Below are 20,320 nucleotides of genomic sequence, written 5' to 3' on the forward strand. Positions count from 1 at the left end.
TGTATAATGGTCTGGTATGGATTTAGGAGGGGGCCCCAGGGCGTTTTCTTTTTTGGCGTGGAGTGCACAGTTTATTTATTCTTTAATGCTGGTGTTCTCCCGAGAAAGATCTCCCCATCGGATAGTGTCTGCCCCATACTGCGCAGGCGCAGTGCTTGTGCAGTACGGAGGAGAAGGAGACACCGAAAGTTTCCAAAGTTGAACAGCTGACCATGAGCTGCACATGGTGCCTGCACAATGAATAGTCACCGCTTTGTAACAGGGCCCCTCGCAGGCTTGCTTTGCTCGCCACGGCCTCACTGTGCTTGGCATATTTTTATTCTAACTCTATGTCCACTTGGATGGTGGGGCTTGAACCTGGACTCAGTGCGCAGGCGCCATGTAGAGCTGACGATCAGCTATTCACCTTCGGAGACTTTCGGCGCCTCCTTTGTCCTCCATACTGTGCAAGCGCAGTATAGGGCGGACACTATCCGATGGGGGACAGTATTCGACAAGACACCGACATTCCTTTGTTTACATTAAGCTGGCAGCGGGGAATCCTGCTGACAGCTGACGAGTCATCGATTGTTAAAGCAGTGGTGGCTGCTCGCTCCTTAACAATCTGCTATTCACTGCTAAACACCAGCTACATGCCGGTAAAAAAAGTGCAATACGCCGGTATAAACGCTAATATGAATGTTTTTTTAATCCAGCATTTTTCTGTTAAGCTCCTAGTGTGCATGGAGCCTGATAGATGATTGAAGATGGTGAAGGCCAAATTTCATTCTGTCAATCTTCGAACTTTTAGTTCTAGTTAGATAATACCTGTATATGTTAGTTGTATGGAGGAAACCATAAGGGCTGGGGTTCTTCCTATACCCAGACAAAGGTTAGTACAATGATGTATAAAGTACTCTGTTGTCTACATTTCTGCAGATGGTACAGGATTGGTTGAGTAACACAATACACCAACATTATTTCATGGAACGCGTTCATTGGAGGTGACACAAGTTGGTTTTTCCTATCACCCTGACTCCTATTTGGGTTTCAGTGTCTTCTCAGGAACCAAGGACCTCTTCCCAGGATTTCCCTTCACGAATGGTAGCTCGGCCGTGTCCATTGAGCTTGAGAGGCCTGTGTCCCAACACTGCCACGGCACATGCCTACCGTCAGACTGCCAGCAGAAGCTTCAAGCTCGGAAGAAGCTGTACTTTGCCTGTGTTGTATGCTTTATCTTCGTGATCGGGGAGGTGGCAGGTAACTTGTTATGGAGCTGTAGATATCTGTGTCAGTAGGGCAGTGTACATTCCATGGTCCTTCTGTGTCCTTCCAGGGGGTTACCTTGCCCACAGCTTGGCCATCATGACCGATGCAGCTCATCTCCTCACTGACCTGGGCAGTATGTGTGTCAGTATCTTCTCCTTGTGGATCTCAACGAGACCTCCAACCAAACATATGACCTTTGGTTGGCACCGATCCGGTAAGTGGAACACAAGAGTTTTCTGTAACTCAATCAACTGTCTTCTGAGGAAGTCTAATATTTTTATTGGTCAGAAATGTCTATGTAAGCGTGGGCCGGGACAGGCTTATTTACCAACAATATTTCACATCGTACTGGCAGAGCCTCCTTTATTGTCAATGAACTGAACTAAAGGCCTTCTGCAGCTGCCATCATTCGGTAGGTGGCCATTTTTTAGGGATTCCATGTCCTACCTTAGATTAAGCCATAGAATGGCCATGAAATAAGGTCAGGGCTGTGTTCTGCATTAATGCCATATTTCAGTTGTCTCCAAACTTTCTAAACAAATGGCCAGTTCCCTGTACTTCAAACTTTAGTGGGGCAGACTGTGGCCAGTGAAAGTAGAAAATGTCTTGACCTCAGTGGGAATAACAATGTCCCATCATTGCTATTAGGGGGAGCAATAGTGCCCCATCGTTGCTATCAATCAGAGGAATAGTACCCCATCATTGGTGTCAGTGGGAGGGATAGTGACCCATTGTTGGTATCAATGGAAGAAATAGTGCCCCATCATTGATACCAATGGGTGGAATAGTGCCCCATCATCGGTGTCAGTAGAAGCAATAGTGCTGGTCATTGGTATCAATAGGAGGGATAGTGCCCCATAATTGGTGTCTGTAATGTACCATCTAATGTACCTATAGATGTTGACAAAGACTGTCCCCAACCTTCATAGGCTTTTCTGCCTTCTATGGAATGAAATCTGGGTGGAGACTGTTTCATATTTGGTCTTACATGTAGACCTTTATAGAAGGCCAGGCATGGATGATAGACATACAGTATGGTCGATTCATTTTGTATTCCATTATATTGTGTCTGGTGGATTCTTGCTGATGACGGTGATATCTCCATTGATGTAGAGATTCTAGGGGCTCTGGCGTCGGTCCTCTCCATCTGGATTGTGACGGGGGTGTTGGTGTACCTGGCTGCCGCGCGGATCATCAATAACGACTATGATATTGATGGACACGTCATGCTGATCACGTCTGGCTGCGCTGTGGTTGTCAACATCCTGTGAGTGAGGAACGTTTAAACTTCAAATTTGTAAACTTGTCGTTTAAAAAGTCATGTCAGGTCCTTGATCAGGGTGACAACGTTCTGTCCATGTCTCCTAACTGTGCTCCTGAGTTGTCACCAAGCAGTATTCTATGAGGCAGCATTAGGGCTCATTTACACTTGCTTCGACTTTAACACGCATTAAAGCACCTACCAATTCAACTTTTTTATTTGTTTTTGATGCTCTAGTGATGCTTTTTTAAGCTTTAATGTAGCTTGGCAAATGCCCCGTGTGTGTTTTCTATTTGTTTTAAAGAGGCCCAGTAGAATGCCAGCTCAGTAGTATCCCCACTCAGCAGATACCTAGCTCATTAGTACCACTGTTCAGCAGATCCCTAGAATATTAGTACCCTCATTCAGCAGATCCCCTGCTCAGTAGTACCACCCGCTCTACTGATGCCCCACACAGTAGTACCCCCAGCTTTGCTGATCCCTCACTCAATAGTAAGACCAAGCTCTGCTGATCCCCTGCACAGTAGTAACCCCAGTTCTGCTGACCCCCCGCACAGTAGTAACCCCCAGCTCTGCTGATCCCCCGCTCAGTAATAACCCCCAGGTTTGCTGATTGCCTGCTCAGTAGTAACCCCCAGCTCTGCTGATCCCCTGCTCAGTAGTAACCCCCAGGTTTGCTAATACCCCACACAGTAGTACCCCCAGCTTTGATGATCCCTCACTCAGTAGTAAGACCAAGTTCTGCTGATACCCCCGCTCAGTAGTAACTCCCAGCTCTGCTGATCCCCCGCTCAGTAGTAACCCCCAGCTCTGCTGATCCCCCGCTCAGTAATAACCCCCAGGTTTGCTGATTGCCTGCTCAGTAGTAACCCCCAGCTCTGCTGATCCCCTGCTCAGTAGTAACCCCCAGGTTTGCTAATACCCCACACAGTAGTACCCCCAGCTTTGATGATCCCTCACTCAGTAGTAAGACCAAGTTCTGCTGATACCCCCGCTCAGTAGTAACTCCCAGCTCTGCTGATCCCCCGCTCAGTAGTAACCCCCAGCTCTGCTGATCCCCCGCTCAGTAGTAACCCCCAGGTTTGCTGATTGCCTGCTCAGTAGTAACCTCCAGGTTTGCTGATCCCCTGCTCAGTAGTAACCCCAGCTCTGCTGACCCTCTGTTTTGCTGATCCTTCTTTCTTTCTGGTCCCCGGTCATCTCTCGCTATGTTTGCTCCCACACTGCGCACCATGTCTAAGATTGCTAGTTTCTCCTGCTCCGGTCGCCTAGCTCTGATGATGCTCTCTCTCTCCCCACTCACCTTCTGCTATAGCGTTCCCATGTTGCACACCACATATGCCGTCTGCTAGTTGCTCCGCTCCAGACTCCACTCAATTTCCTGTTGCTCCATGATGTGCACCAGATGTGACGTCTGTACCAGATACTCCCAGAATATATACACATGAATCGGAAGTGACTGCCAATTAAGTCTTTCTGGTTCGCTTGTTGGTGTCCCAGTGCATCCTGGGATATCCCATACTTGCGATACCTCCAAAGCAAAGTAAAGCTAACTCTGAATAAATGCTTCTCAAAAACTGTAGGTGCTGTACATGAGCGTTGTCATAGACTTCTATAGAGGCTTTTAAGACGCTTTGAAGCACCACGGGGTATCATTTTTGAAGCGAAGCAGAGCAACCACAACGTGTTACCAGCACTGTAAGGTAACCATTTTATTTAGTGACAGGTGTTTTAATGGATATTCAGAGTGCTTTAAAAAAGCGCATCCAATGCCACATTTTGAAGCAAGTATAAATGAGCCCTAAAGAGTTGCTTGTGTGAATCCAGAGCCTCTTCTCCAATAATGACTGTGGCTCATTTTGTTCCCCCAGCATGGCCTACATCCTTCACCAGTCCACCACCTTCCACGGGCACAGCCACGGCTCAGGGTATGAGAAAATTGGAGAGAGTCCTACCGGTGGCCTTCCCCTGCAACTGGGACCCCACGGCAATACAAGCGTCAGAGCTGCCTTCATCCACGTGCTCGGAGACCTCCTGCAGAGTATTGGGGTGATGGTGGCCGCCATTATTATTTACTTCAAGGTGAGCGAAGGGTCACTATGAGGACCGAATGCGTATTGTGCTCTACATGCCAATTTTTACAAAGTGCTTATGGAGGTGATTTGAGAAGCTGCAAGGGGGCCACAAGGGACGACCATAAGGATTATTTTCTTGAGACCTGGCAGTTAACCGAGAAAAGCTTCCAGTGAAACCTCTGCTGTAAGTGCGTCCGTTGCTCCTCTTACACCGTATAATTGTTTTTAAGAAATGTCGAGTCTTTTATATGAAATAAGAGCCATCTGAGAAGGTGAGAGAGGAAAATGACGTTACGGGAAATGCAGGCTGGGTGTGAGAGGGGAATACACAGAATGGGGGCTGTTATTTGCGGAATGTTCCAGGCTGTGCTCTGGAACAGATCATGGGGCCCTATTGCAACATTTTAATGGGGCCCCCTGGCAACCTCCTCACTGTCAGTGACCTTAACCACTTGAAGACCAGGCATTTTCAGGCACTCTTATACCGTGTACTTACGATCAGAATTCTCATCGGAAAAAGCTCTGATGGTTTTCCCTACGGAATTTCGACGGAATTCTGCTCAAGATGTCTTGCCTACACACGGTCACTCCAAATTACCATAGTTTAGAACGTGGTGACGTACAACACATACAACGGGACTAGAAAAAGGAAGTTCAATAGCCAGTAGCCAATAGCTTCCGTCTCGTAGTTGAATCTGAGCATGCGTGATTTTTGGCGTGTCGGAATTGCATACACACGATCAGAATTTCTGATAGAAAGTTTTTCCATCTGGAAAATTGAGAACATGCTATAAATTTTTGTCTGGCGGAAATTCGGACCACTAAATTTCAATGGAGCATACACACGGTTGCATTTTCTGATGAAAATCTCTCATCGTCTTTTTCTGGCCGGAACTCTGATCGTGTGTTAGTTTGCATGTGAAAATTATTTTTTCCTTTTTTTTTTTGCTAGAAAATTTCTTAGAACCCCCCAAATATTATATATTTTTTTAAAGCAGAGGCCCTAGAGCAGTGATGGCGAACCTTGGCACCCCAGATGTTTTGGAACTACATTTCCCATGATGCTCCACTACACTGCAGAGCGCATGAGCATCATGGGAAATGTAGTTCCAAAACATCTGGGGTGCCAAGGTTTGCCATCACTGCCCTAGAGAATAAATTGGTGGGTTTTTCAATTTTTTTTTATGTCACACAGTATTTGCGCAGTGGTTTTTCAAACGCAATTTTTTTGGGGAAACAGTACACGGTTTTAAATTTTAATGTAAAAGAAAACAATCCATAACCCAATTTTTCTAGCAAAAATATAAAAGATGATGTCACGCTGAGTAAATAGATACCAAACATGTTGCTCTTTAAAACTGTGCACGCCTGCACAACAGCGACAAGCGGCGTAAATTTTACCATCCATAGGCGACGTTTTAAAGGGGTTGTAAAGGTTCATGTTTTTTTTTTGGCTCCCGCTGCTGTCAATCAAATCCGATGACATGGGTGCCAGGGGGTGGGGCCGAGTCCTACATTCGGTCTCTATGGACGCTGAATGCTGGACTCGGGTCTGTGCCCACAAGGTAACCCCCTTGGGAGAGCGCTTCTCCAAGGGGGTTATCTAATGCAGGGAGGAGCCGTAAGAGCCGCCGAGGGACCCCAGAAATGGATGTTCGGGGCCACTCTGTACAAAACGAGCTGCACAGTGGAGGTAAGTATGACATGTTTGTTATTTAAAAAAAATAAGTATCACTTTAAAGCCTTTACAGGTTACCACTTTAGATGTACAGAGAAGGTCCGGTGCTAGAATTGCTGCCGATGATCCAACGTTCGCGGCAATAACTCACATGTGTGGGATGATCGCTGTTTGCATGCGTGTGTCACCACATGTTTTTTTTTTAGGGTGAGGCAAACAACCACCCCCCGGGATGCCGGTGGAGTGGCACTAAAGAGGCACTAACACCCCCCCCCCCCCCCCCAACACCCACTGTCCTTACCCTGGCTAGTTAGCTGCTCTGATTGCTATTACAAGAGAGCCAACTGTCGGCTCTAAAAAAACAGTCCGGAGGTGATGCCTGCAGCTGCATCACTCCGGTACAACCACGTACCAGGAACGCGATTGGTTGGCAAGTGGTTAATATATAGTATGTGGAATTGTGTTATCTACATATGCACAGATCTTCTATATTTACATTGCCTCAAGAGCCCTTTCATTGGGGCCCCCTTCCACCCTAGGCCCATAGGCAGAGGTGTGGGCTGCTATTTCTGTGCCACTGCCTCAGTGTCTGGAACATCAGGGGCAGCCATGGTCCTGCTTCACCCCCCGAACTTCCAGACTAGAGAGGTGTCACACAATACAGGAGATTGTCACATTCCCTTCTCTTCTATGAAGGATACATCTTCCCCTCAGAGGTTTGGGACCAACTGATACACAGGAATGCTTTCAGCCATCGGAAATATGAAGGTCCTAATGCCCAAGTCTTGGAGTGGTTGGAGCCTCTGTTAAGTGAGGTGTGTCCAGAGCTTCAAGCTATTTTTTTTTTGCTTGCTTCCTGCCAGGACTGGAAATGATGGGAGAACTCTTCAAAAATGGGGGAGGGTTCTAAATTTACACAATGTTTTTATTGATGCTTGCTCCTTTCTGTCCAAGTGAAACCACCGCTTTTTGTACAGGTGGGACAGGAAGCAGGGCTGGGCAAGGGGTGGGCAGGAGGGTCGGTTACTCTGGGCACTGTGGCATCATGGGAAGTGGGGGGAGGGGGTGGGGGAAACCACAAGGTGTTTGGGGGAAGGAGATTTGTATTGAAAGGGGGATTTGGGGGCAGCAGGGTGTACGTACTGTTCTAGGAGGGGAAATTGGGGGGGGGGGGGGATGCTAAGAGCCATTATTTAGGGGGATTTGTGTTGGGAAGGGGGATGGTAGGAACAGGGCCGCTGATAAGGCAGTACAGCCAGCCCTCCTGTACTGGGCCCGGGCCCCATCAGTTCAAAAGGGGGGCCCGAGCACCTGCTGAGCAGGAGGGCCAGCTGTACTACCTTATTGCAGAGACTGATCCTCTTCTGCCTTCCCCTGCAGCGCTGCCAGCTTCTCTTCGGCTCCCTCCCTCCAGCTGTGCTGCAGGGGGATCAGTTCTAGGATCCGCTCCCCTCATCCCTCTGTTTTCTGGGCCCCCCCAGTACACTCTTTTTTTCCCCCACAGCTTGGCAGCCTTCCCTCCTCTCCTGCCAGCAGCTGCTGCATGCACACAAGGGGATGTCTCAGGATGGAGAGCGGAGAAGGAGGGCCAGTAAACGTCATATAATAATGATTTTAGTGTATTTTTAGCAAAAATATCATTTGATTTTTTCTGGGGGGTGAGGGAGCGGGGCCCTGTTAGGAAGGTAGTATGGGGCCCCATGAATTGTAACAGCAGCCCTGGGTAGGAAGAAGATTTGTGCTAGGTGGGGGAATTTGTGCAAGGAGGTATTTTTTGGGGGGCAAAGATTTGTACAGAGATGGGGTATCGTCACATCATGTGACTTCATCAGGGTGAAGTCCACCCCTTTCCCCTGGTTTGCCTTCCCTGGTCCCCCCCTCATCAACGTGCTCATTTTTTTCATGATATATCTTATTTGATGCACAGTGATGTCATCACTGGGTGAAAAGAAAAAAAACTTAAAAGAAAAAAAGGCCCCTCTAAGTGCAGAAGTAAAACTTTATATTTCCCAAAACGGTTAAAAATACTTACAAAAGGGTAGATGGGTAGGAGCACATCATATTAGTAATATGGCAAGTGGTCCGGCATTCTGGTAGTCCCAAGGAGTCTCAGGGATATCCAGAGGTGTAATTCCATGGCAGCATATTCTGAAGTAGCCGGCAGATGGAAGCCTCAACTCTCCGGGATACTGGGAAGGCAGCTAAGCTGTCTGAGACAGCATAGAAGCCGAATCCAGGAAGTGATGTCAGTGGGAAGGGACCAGCAACCAGCATGGACAGCAAACCGGAAGTGATGTCATCAACATGCAACACGTTTAGGAACAGCTAATTGGTTCCTTCTTCAAGCAGTGACTCCTATGGACTACCAGAACGCCGGACCACCTGCCATATTACTAATATGATGTGCTCCTACCCATTTACCCTTTTTTAAGTGTTTTTAACCATTTTGGGATATATAAAGTTTTCCTTCTGCACTTAGAGGGGCCTTTTTTTCTTTTAATTTTTTTTTCTTTTCACCCAGTGATGACATCACTGTGCATCAAATAAGATATATCATAAAAAAAATTAGCATGTTGATGAGGGGGGGAGCGAGGGACCAGGGAAGGCAAATCAGGGGAAAGGGGTGGACTTCACCCTGATGAAGTCATGTGATGTGACGATACGCGTCGGGATTGGAGAAATAGGCATTACCAGGATTGGACAGAAGTAAACGAAGATGACCCTAGGTGACGCTCACACGTAATGCTGGGCCTCCATACTTGAAAGAACTAAAATCAAATGAATGAAAGGGAAGGGGAAGGGACAGTCAAGCTGGGAAGGAAAGGGTGACATGATGGTGGAAGTCCTCCACCCAGAAAATGAGGCAAGCTCCACCTCACTTGTTGCAGCTTTTTCACATTATGAGAGGCTTACAGTGCTGGTTCCAGCCAGTGCTATGAGATGGGGCCCATTATTTTTCTGTGGTGATACTGGAATTAGCTTGGCCACGGCTCAATACTGATACCTGTCCTTGTGCCTTGGAGATAAAAGGTGGGTTGATACCTCTACCCTCCACTAATCCAGGGTGGGACCTAGTGGACAGGTTCCCTTTGTGTAGTCATTTACAATTGCAGATGTTAGCCAAGCACTCCCTGTATAATATGTTGCCTTGTGTCTTCTGCCTCCAGCCGCAGTACAAGATTGCTGACCCGGTGTGCACCTTCCTCTTCTCCATCTTTGTACTGGCCACCACCACCACCATCTTAAGGGATGTCTTCTGGGTGCTGATGGAAGGTAACATCATAGAGGAGTATCTTATGTATGTGATGTAAAAAATGCAACAGCTGAGGCTACATTCCTCTGTCCCACATAGTAAACATTTAACATCCTTCAATTTAGAGAAGCATTGAAAATACTGGGAGAACATGGCAGTCCCTAACTCATTGAAGGGCTTCCTGTTTGATACTGACCATGCTAGGCACAGTAGGTTCATACTACTGTGACCAAAATCCTTTACTCTTCTCTGGGGCATAAAGGGTGCATGTAGACCTGTAGTCAGCCAGTGACATCATGAACTGACACCCAATGGTGGGGTTATAATGTCCCCTGGCACATAGTCTAGGTGGCAGTTGGTCTTCACCAGAGATGGCTGGGGAACCCATGTGGTCCTAGTGTTCTTTGCTGAAAACTTGCACCAGGTTGTGTTTTCAGGACTACCCCCCAGCAAGGGTGTCTGAAACAGAAAGGCTACAGTGCAGACTGTTCACAGTGTTCCAGTCAAGATAGTAATCAGGTTCAGGCAGGAGTTGAGGCAGGCAGCAGGTGGGGTAATCATGATCAGGAAGAAGATTGCGGCAGGCAGCAGGTAAAAGAGTAATTGGGGTTGAGGTGGGCTGCGGGTGAGAGAGCAATCAGGATCAGACAGGGGTTGAGGCAGGCTGCAGGTGAGAGAGTAATCAGGATCAGGCAGGGGTTGAGGCAGGCTGCAGGTGAAGGAGTAATCAGGATCAGGCAGGGGTTGAGACGGGCTGCAGGTGAGAGAGTAATCAGGATCAGGCAGGGTTTGAGGCAGGCAGCAGGTGAGAGAGTAATCAAGATCAGGTAGGGATTGAGGCAGGCAGCAGGTGAGAGGGTAGTCAGGTCCAGGCAGGGATTGAGGCAGGCAGCAGGTGAGAGTAGTAAGGTTGAGGCAGGGGTTGAGGCTGGCAGCAGATGAGAGAGTAGTCAGGTCCAGGGAGAGGTTCAGGCAGGCAGCAGATTATGGAGTAGACAGGTCTAGACAGGGGCTTTGGTGGGTGGCAAGCAAGTAAGTAAAGAGAGTAGTCAGGTCAGCAACAGACAACTGGCAGTTAAGTATTATATCAGATTGACTCTCAGATAGCTTTCAATAAGACAAAGTACCAGGCACTTCAAATGATGGAGCTTATTGTAAATATCCTTCTTGTCAGAGGACACCTCCAACATAATTTCTGGGAACTTTGGAAGTCCTGGAGGTAGAGGAGGTCCTAAGACACCTGGAAATCCTAAAGACCCAGCAGGGATCCTGTGAGTACTGAAGGTTATAGGAACTTTGGAAATCCTGGAAGACCCAGAAAGGATCTTGTAAGTACTGGAAATCCTAGGAATCTGCAGACATTCAGTAAGTAGCACTGGATGTTATAGAAATATGGAAAAACTGGAAGATCTGGCAGGGATTTTGTGAGTATTGGAGGTTCTATGAACATTGCAAATCCTGGAAGATCCAGCAAGAATGCTGGAGGACTCAGCAGGGATCCAGAAAATACTGGAGGTCCTGGGAACCCTGGAAATCCTTGATGATTCGGCAGGAATCCTGTGAGTGCTGGAGGTCCTAGGAAACCTGGAAATACCCAAAATCTGTCAGGGGTCCTGTAACTAACTACTAAATGTCCTAGGAACATTGGAAATCCTGGAAGACTCGGCATGGATTCTATCAGCACTAGAGGTCCTAGGAATCCTGAAAGTCCTGGAACACTGGGGAGGCATCCTATGAGTATTAAAGGTCCTTGGAATCCTGGAAGATCCAGCAGGAATCCTGTGAATACTGGTAGCCCTAGTAGTCCTGGAAATCCTTGAAGGCCTGGCAGGGATCCTGCGAGTACTAGAGGTCCATCTAGGAAATCCTGGAAGACCCAGTAGGGGATCCTGTGATTCCTGGAGGTCCTAAGACATGGCATGCATTCTGTAAGTACTTGAAGTTCTAGGAATCTGGGAAATCCTGGAAGACCCAGGAGGGTCCTGTGAGTACTAGAGGTCCTAGGAATCCTGGAAGATTTTTGCAGGCATTCTGTAAGTAGTACTAGAAGTCCGAGAAATCTGGGAAATCCTATAAGACCTAGCAGGAATCCTGTGAGTACTTTAGGTCCTAGGAACACTGGAAACCCTGAAAGACCCAGGAGGAATGCTGGAGGACCCAGCAGGAATCCTGTGGCTACTGAGGGTTCTAGGAATCCTGGAAGACCCGACTGGGATCCTGTGAGTGCTGGAGGTCCTAGGAACCCTAGAAATCTCTTAAGATCTGGCAGGGTTCCTGTGAGTACTAGAGGTCCAAGGAATCCTGGAAGACTCAGCAAGGATCTAGTGAGTACTGAAGGTCTTAGTAACCCTGGAAATCCTGGAAGACCTGGCATGGATCCTGTGAATACTGGTGGTCCTAGGAACCCTTTTAATACTGAAGGTCCAAGAAACACTGGAAATCCTGGAAGACTCAGCATGGATTCTGTGAGTGTTAAAGGTCCTAAGAATCTTGGAAGATCCATCAGGGATTTTGTAAGTATCGGTAGTCCTAGTAATCCTGTAAATCCTTGAAGACCTGGCAGGGATCCTGTGAGTACTGGAAGCCCTACTAATCCTGGAAGACCAGGCAGGGATCCTGTGAGTACTAGAAGTCCCAGGAACAATAGAAATCCTGGAAGACTTGGCATGGATTCTGTGAATACTTGAGGTCCTAGTAATCTGGGAAATCCTGAAAGACTCAGCATGGATTCTGTGGGTACAGGAGGTCCTAGGAAGACTAGTCAGGGATCCTGTGAGTATTCAAAGGTCGTAAGAATCCTGGCAGGGATCTTGTTAGCACTGGAGGTTCTAGGAATCTGGGAAATACTCAAAGACCCGGCAAGGGTCTTGTGAGTACTGGAAATCTTAGGCATACTGGAAATCCTGGAAGAGCTGGCAGGAATTCTTTGAGTACTGGAAGTGCTAGGAATTTTGGAGATCTTGAAAGATCTGGTATGGATCCTGTACTTATTGTAACAGGCAGCTTGTAGAAGACTAGAACACAGAGTGGAATGTAGGAAAGTATTGAGGGGGGTGTAATTCCTTGGTCATAGCTATATCGTGGTAGCAATTGGATTCTTCTGCTGTAACCTTGAACCTGCCCAGCAGAACAGCGTTGAGGAAGAGGTGCTTGCAGTCGCGTGACTGCTAAATTAAATTGATAGTTAAGGTATTTGGTAAAGATGTGCACAACGGAAAAAAATGTTTTGTTTCAGATTAGTTCTATCAGTTAATTTCAATTATATGTTTGCTGAATTTATTTAGTATTTTCGCATTTGTTTCTTATATACATTATTTTCAAATCGATTAGAAGTTTGAATTTATTCTAAATTCGAATTTCGTAAAGATGGCTATATTTGTTCTATGTTATTCTATTCTAATATATCCTATCTATCCTATTTTGTTTTATTCTATTATATTCTATTATTTTCTGTCCTTTTATATTCTATTCTTTAAGGCAGCCTAATTAGGAATCATCATTTTTCACTTCTATACCTTACTGTATTTTTTGCAATATGTTTCTATTTTGCACTTGGATAATTCGTTTTGTTAAAATTTATTTTGGATTCGTTGAAATTCATCACTATTGTGATTTCGAAATTTGGATACTTACAAACCTCAGAATAACAAAAACTTAGACCGAATTTTGAACATTTAAATTGAACATTTAAATAATGTGAAGTGTGTATTATAGGATGGCCTGTTTGTTAATAGCAGACTTCAGATAGGCATCAAAAGAGGAAATGAAAGGCGAGGAAGTGGAGGATGAACATGAAGATTTCTCTGAAAATCTCAGCCAGTGAAATATTAAGTAATCTATGAAGGGTTAAAAAAAGAGAAAGCAACTCAGACACAAAGTATCGGGATTTAAATGTATTGAATGAGATAATAAACACTCATCTGTGGTCACATCAATCTGGCAAGGAGCCACAGCAGTCTATTTCAGGGATCGCCGCCCATGACCTCAGGGATGGTCTGTATCCTCCAGTAGTAGTAGGTTCCCTCCTAATATACACTTCATAGGAAGCAGGTGTTACTTACTCTTAGCCAATTATAACTGATAATTAAACTTTTGACACCGTGTGGGGCTAATAAAGTGGCAAAATACATTAGGGAAAACAACTTTATCAAAGTAGAAAATGTATGGGATATATAGATGACGTACATTGGTGAAAGTTAATACTAGTGATTCTCCTTAACTGTATTGTTATCAGGAACATCCAAGGTACCTAATGTAGAAAAGACCTGGGAAGAGTGAATTTCATGGGTTTGGAGAATCCAATGAGAAGTCAGTGAACCCCAAACTTAATGGCCAACCCCATTGAAGTCTATGGGAACCACCAACGTTGCTATTTATTTCTTGCCATTTTCAAGGCTAATAAAGGAGGCGATTGTTGAAAAGATTGTATGGGTTATCCCACCATAACCCATTCAGCAAGGAGAGGGTCTTTTCATGTGGCTTAAAAGTGCAACATTAAAAATACATTAATACTTTAAATTACATGCTTGTGGGGTACCTTAAAGCTGCATGTGGTATTAGGTATGTTGTAGTGCTTTAAAAAATGGCATGGTGTTCCCCCTTAAAATTCCACCTAGACCCTTAGCCAGCCTAGATGACCAGAAAACAGAGGACAGGGAACATGTGGCTTCCCTTTCCTGTACCTTATCATGCCACAAGACTTTAAACATTGGCGGAGGTACCTTGCAAAAGATGGGGGCCAACAAAGGACCCCCCCACGCCACAAGGCACTGTTGTCCTGTACCTTATCATGCCACAAGCCTTTCAACATTGGTGGAGGTACCTTGCAAAAGAAGGGGGTCAGCAAAGGACCCCCCACCGCCACAAGGCACCGTTGTCCCATTGTTGAAGGATGAGGGTCCCTTCACCACATCTGAAGCTCTTAAAAGGAGATGGGGGTGATATGGGGGGGTGTTCTCATGGAATCTAGGAATCTAATAAAGGGGCACCAAGATATTTACCGTGTCCCAGATGAATTTCTTACTTGTTGGCCAACCGTTGATGCCCAATAGTCATAAAGAGGTGGGTAATAACAATATGTGATTGGAGCCGAGGATATGAAGAGATGACGATGGGTGAGATGGAGGGCAAGGTGCTGGATATAAGGGCAGAGTATACTCTACATATCTTTTGCTGGTTCTTTGTAATGAAGGATGAATATTGTTTGTTTCTCAGGTTCCCCTCGCAGCATTGCGTACAACTCAGTGAAGGAGGTTCTCCTGACCGTCCAGGGGGTTCGCTCGGTGCACTGTCTGCGGCTCTGGGCTCTCACCCTCAGCCAGAACATGGTGTCTGTACACCTGGCTATTGGTAAGTCTGAAATCCACGTTACCACACAGACTAGGAACGGTCAGATACCATGATACTGATATGAAATTTCTATTGAATACAGTACATCCAACACATTTCAGGGGAAGGGCCTCTCCCTTCTTCAGGGCTAATAATAGGAAGACAATAAAAAGCATAATTGATAAAATATACTGTATCATCTGGTGAAAGTTAGCAAAATAAGATTTTAACAAAAATGGCATGGAGTGTGAACCAACCTATTAGGGATTGCAATTTCTACTTTTTTTTTTCCTGCGCCATTATTCTGTTTTTATAATAAATATATTATATATCAGTTGAATTATATGCAGTATATCTGTTTAATTATAAGGTGTAAATCATTTGAATATACACTATATTGTGAAAAGTATTGGGACGCCTGCCTTTACACACACACATGAACTTTAATGGCATCCCAGTCTTAGTCTGTAGGGTTCAATATTGAGTTGGCCCACCCTTTACAGCTATAACAGCTTCAACTCTTCTGGGAAGGCCGTCCACAAGGTTTAGGAGTGTGTCTATGGGAATGTTTGACCATTCTTCCAGAAGCGCATTTCTGAGGTCAGGCACTGATGTTGGACGAAAAGGCCAGGCTTGCAGTCTTCACTCTAACTGATCCCAAAGGGGTTCTATCGGGTTGAGGCCAGGACTCAGTCAAGTGCCTCCACCCAAAACTCACTCATCCGTGTCTTTATGGACCTTGCTTTGTGCACTTGTCCAAATCATTTGGTGGAGGGGGGGGGGGGGGGAGTTATTGTGTGGGGTTGTTTTTCAGAGGTTGGGCTTGGACCCTTAGTTCCAGTGAAGGGAATTTTTAAGGCGTCAGCATACCAAGACATTTTGGACAATTTCATGCCCCCAACTTTGTGGGAAGTTCCTCCACCCCAAACTCGCTCATCCATGTCTTTATGGACCTTGCTTTGTGCACTGGTGCGCAGTCATGTTGGAACAGGAAGGGGAATCCCCAAACTGTTCCCACCATGACAATGATTACTAATCTTCTTGTATTGGATTGTATTGAAACTGTACTGTCTCCTTTTATTTTGTGCACATTTCTATATTAATATTATTATATGTTATATATTATAAATAATAATAATTTATCACACAAAGATAATAAATATACATATATATATATATATATATATATATATATATATATATATATATATAAATTATATGATATGTATATAATATATGATCATATAAACAGAAATGTTTTTATTTTACTTTAACTATTATTACTTTTATTTTTTGCAACATTTTTCTTTTTATATGATTATATATATATTTTTTATATTTATTTCTGATCTAAATGTCAAGTAATGATCCCTAATTGCATGATTCATCATCCATTCAAATTTTTACCAGATGATAAATTGTATTGATTTTCACCGAAAAACTACCATTTCACGTTTCTTATTGTTTCTCTTCATCTGTCTTCCTATTATTAGCCCTGAGGAAGAGAGAGGCTCTTCTCCTGAAACACGTTGGCTATATTATACTCAATAAACATGTTATATAAATATAAAACTAGCTGACCTTTTGTACCAGATGATCCTAAAATTTATACTTAAAAACTATTGATCTGTTGAACAGTTCATTTATAGTGATCAATAGGCCAAAATCACAACTAGGGACTCAAAGGAGAAGGAACCATTGGACGATGCCACATACCTAGTAGATCTTCATTACCACACATATTAAGACTAGTGATGGACGAACTTCCGACGGGACGTTTCGCGAACGCGAAACGCGAACGGACACAAACGTTCGCGAAAACGACCGTTCGCCGCGGGCTCCATTGACTTCAATGGGAGGCGAATTTCGCAAACCTTTAGGTCGAATTTGCGGCCACGGGGTAATTATTAGGGGGTAGCACGTAGTCCCACCACCTGGACAATAGCATAATACATGTATGAGGTGAATTTGGGATCGATAACTACAAGCATTTTTTTTTTATTTGGGAAATTGTTCTGACAATTCAGGACTATGGAGCTAATGAAGGCAATGGAGGAGAGGGAAGGTCAGGGACCAGGGTAGGCAAACAAGAGGGTGCAGGAGATACAGAGCACTGACAGCAGCACCGTAATACAGAGCACTGACATCAGCACCGTGACATACAGCGCTGACAGCAGCTCCGTGACATACAGCGCTGACAGCAGCTCCGTGACATACAGCGCTGACAGCAGCTCCGTGACATACAGCGCTGACAGCAGCTCCGTGACATACAGCGCTGACAGCAGCTCCGTGACATACAGCGCTGACAGCAGCACCGTGACATACAGCGCTGACAGCAGCTCCGTGACATACAGCGCTGACAGCAGCTCCGTGACATACAGCGCTGACAGCAGCTCCGTGACATACAGCACTGACAGCAGCTCCGTGACATACAGCGCTGACAGCAGCTCCGTGACATACAGCGCTGACAGCAGCACCGTGACATACAGCGCTGACAGCAGCTCCGTGACATACAGCGCTGACAGCAGCTCCGTGACATACAGCGCTGACAGCAGCTCCGTGACATACAGCGCTGACAGCAGCTCCGTGACATACAGCGCTGACAGCAGCTCCGTGACATACAGCGCTGACAGCAGCTCCGTGACATACAGCGCTGACAGCAGCTCCGTGACATACAGCGCTGACAGCAGCTCCGTGACATACAGCGCTGACAGCAGCTCCGTGACATACAGCGCTGACAGCAGCTCCGTGACATACAGCGCTGACAGCAGCACCGTAAGCAGCCCCAGGAGGAAGTCAGCACAGCACAGGGATGGTGTGATCCCCTCATAATAAGAACCCCCAGGAGGAAGTCAGCACAGCACAGGGATGGTGGGAGCCCCTCATAATAAGAACACCCAGGAGGAAGTCAGCACAGCACAGGGATGGTGGGAACCCCTCATAATAAGCAGCCCCAGTAGAAATATGACACCGCTCAACCTCTTCAAAGAGGAGGGTAGGGGCATATAGTACGGTGTGCTTTTTTGGGTCAGGGAAGTGAGCCAAATGAATTAAGAAGGTCTGTGTGCTTGATTCCAAAAATTGTTTATAGACATATACATGGTCTACTGATCACATGTGTTGAATTCCTCCGAGATCCATGCCTCATTCATTTTTAGAAATGTGAGGTAGTTAACACTGTGGTGAGCTAGGCGAGTACGCTTATCGGTCACAATCCCCCCTGCTGCGCTGAACGTCCTTTCGGACAGGACACTGGATGAGGGGCAAGCCAACAGTTCGATTGCAAATTGGGCAAGCTCTGGCCAGAGGTCAAGCCTGCCCACCCAGTAGTCTAGGGGTTCATCACTCCTCAGAGCGTCCACATCGGCCGTTAACCCAATGTAGTCGGACACCTGACGGTCTAGGCGTTCCCTGATGCTGGATCCGGATGACACCTGTCGATGGGTCGGCTGAAAGAATGACCTCATATCCGAAGTCACCAACACATCTTCAAACCGGCCTCTTCTTGCAGGCGCTGTTGGATTGGTACCCGCAAATCCTTCTCTGGGAGTGGGAATTGCTCCTCTGCCAGCGCACGCAAAAGCAGAATGCAGCATTTCTCGAAGCAAGGCCTGGAAGTGCTGCATTCTGACAGCCCTCTGCGACGGCGGTAACATTTCCGCCATTTTGTGTTTGTACCGGGGGTCTAAGTACGTTGCCACCCAGTACTGGTCCTTGACCCTCATGCTTTTTATACGGGGGTCCCTATTAAAACACTGGAGCATGAAGGCCCCCATTTGCACTAAAGTGGAAGCGGTGTGGTGGCCTGGCTCCTGCTCATCATCCAGGATAATGTCGTCCTCTTCATTCTCCTCTCCCCATCCTCGCACAACAGGGATCCCAGAAAGGTTTAAAGCATGCTCTTCTTGCTCCTGCTCATCCGCCCCGGCACCATCCTCCTCTGACTCCTCATCAGACTCCTGTTGTTGACTTGTCTCAGATAGAGTAGCCCCCCCTGGGAATTCATCCAGCATTGCGACTTCCTCATCTTCCCGCTCCTGCTCCTCCACAGCCTGATCAATGACACGACGCAATGCACGCTCCAGAAAGAAGGCATAAGGTACCATGTCACTGATGGCGCCATGGCTGCGACTGACCAGTTTGGTGATCTCCTCAAATGGCCGCAGAAGTCTGCATGTGTCGCGCATGAGCAGCCACTGGCGCGGTGAAAAAAAACCCAGCTCCCCAGAACCGTTTCTTTCGCAGAGTTCATACAGGTAGACGTTAACTGCACGTTTCTGCTGGAGCAGCCTATCAAGCATATAGAAGGTTGAGTTCCATCGCGTCGGGCAATCGCAAATAAGACGTCTGACCGGCAGATGGTGTCGCCGCTGAATGTCAGCAAGGCGAGCCATGGCCGTGTAAGATCTTCTGAAATGGGCCGAGATTTTCCTTGCCTGCCGCAAGATGTCCTGGACCCCAGGGTATTTGACAAGGAATCGCTGCACGACCAAGTTTAAGACGTGTGCCATGCACGGCACGTGCGTGATTTTGCCCTGTTTCAATGCGCTAAGCAGATTGGCACCGTTGTCACACACCACTTTACCAACTGTCAAATTGAGCGGTGTTAGCCACTCATCTGCCTGTGAACGCAAAGCTGAAAGGAGTGCCGGGCCAGTGTGGCTCTTTGCTTCCAGGCACAACAGACGCAGCACGGCATGGCAACGTCTCACCTGGCATGTGGAATAGGTTCTGGGGAGCTTGGGCGGTGCAGTGGAAGAGACGCTAGCAGCGGAAAAGGAGGAGGCAGCTGAGGAGGAGAGGGAGGAGGATGGAGTAGGAGGAGGAGAAGAAGAGTCAGGCCTGCATGCAATCCGTGGCGGTAAAACCAAATCTACACGGGTGCCACGGGTTACATGCTTGACGGCCGTCAGAAGGTTCACCCAGTGGGCAGTAAAACTGATATACCTTCCCTGCCCGTGTTTGCTAGACCACGTGTCTGTGGTCAGATGTATCTTGGCACCGACACTGTGTGCCAGAGATACATTCACTTGCCGCTGAACATGGCCATATAGCTCTGGGATGCCCTTCTCTGAGAAATACTTCCTTCCTGGGACCTTCCATTGTGGTGTTCCAATGGCCACAAATTTGCGAAAGGCCTCCGAGTCCACCAGTTTATATGGCAGTAGTTGGCGGGCTATGAGTTCTGACAAGCCAGCCGCCAACCGTTGGGCAAGAGGGTTATCCGGCGTCATCATTTTTTTACGCTCAAACATTAGGCCCACGGAAGCCTGCCTTTTTGCAGAAAAATGTGAGCTTGGCGTGATGGAAGGTGGAGTGGAGGACAATTGTGAGGAGAGAGGAGAAGGAGAAGTAGAAGACGAGGCTGGACGGTGAGAGCCTGCAGTGTGGCTTTGTGTGTTCCGTTGCTCCCACTGGGCTCGGTGATGGCTGCTCATGTGCCTTCTTAAGGCGGTCGTCCCTAGGTGAGTATTGGG

At 46.7% G+C, this 20,320-nt stretch overlaps 1 protein-coding gene across 1 annotated transcript in view; it reads left to right on the top strand.

The window, feature by feature from the left end:
* SLC30A3 (solute carrier family 30 member 3) overlaps positions 1–20,320 on the top strand; it is a 56,067-nt gene that overhangs the window by 20,356 nt on the left and 15,391 nt on the right. Inside the window, exons 2-7 of the mRNA XM_077489366.1 lie at positions 1,034–1,239; positions 1,316–1,462; positions 2,362–2,515; positions 4,381–4,591; positions 9,430–9,535; positions 14,730–14,864. Of these exons, the coding sequence (XP_077345492.1) occupies positions 1,034–1,239; positions 1,316–1,462; positions 2,362–2,515; positions 4,381–4,591; positions 9,430–9,535; positions 14,730–14,864 (959 nt within the window). The remainder of the gene's footprint in view (positions 1–1,033; positions 1,240–1,315; positions 1,463–2,361; positions 2,516–4,380; positions 4,592–9,429; positions 9,536–14,729; positions 14,865–20,320) is intronic.

This window comes from Lithobates pipiens, unplaced genomic scaffold (genome assembly GCF_037356315.1).
Source record: "Lithobates pipiens isolate NorthernLeopardFrog02 unplaced genomic scaffold, aLitPip1_a1.2 Scaffold_18, whole genome shotgun sequence".
NCBI lineage: Eukaryota > Metazoa > Chordata > Amphibia > Anura > Ranidae > Lithobates > Lithobates pipiens.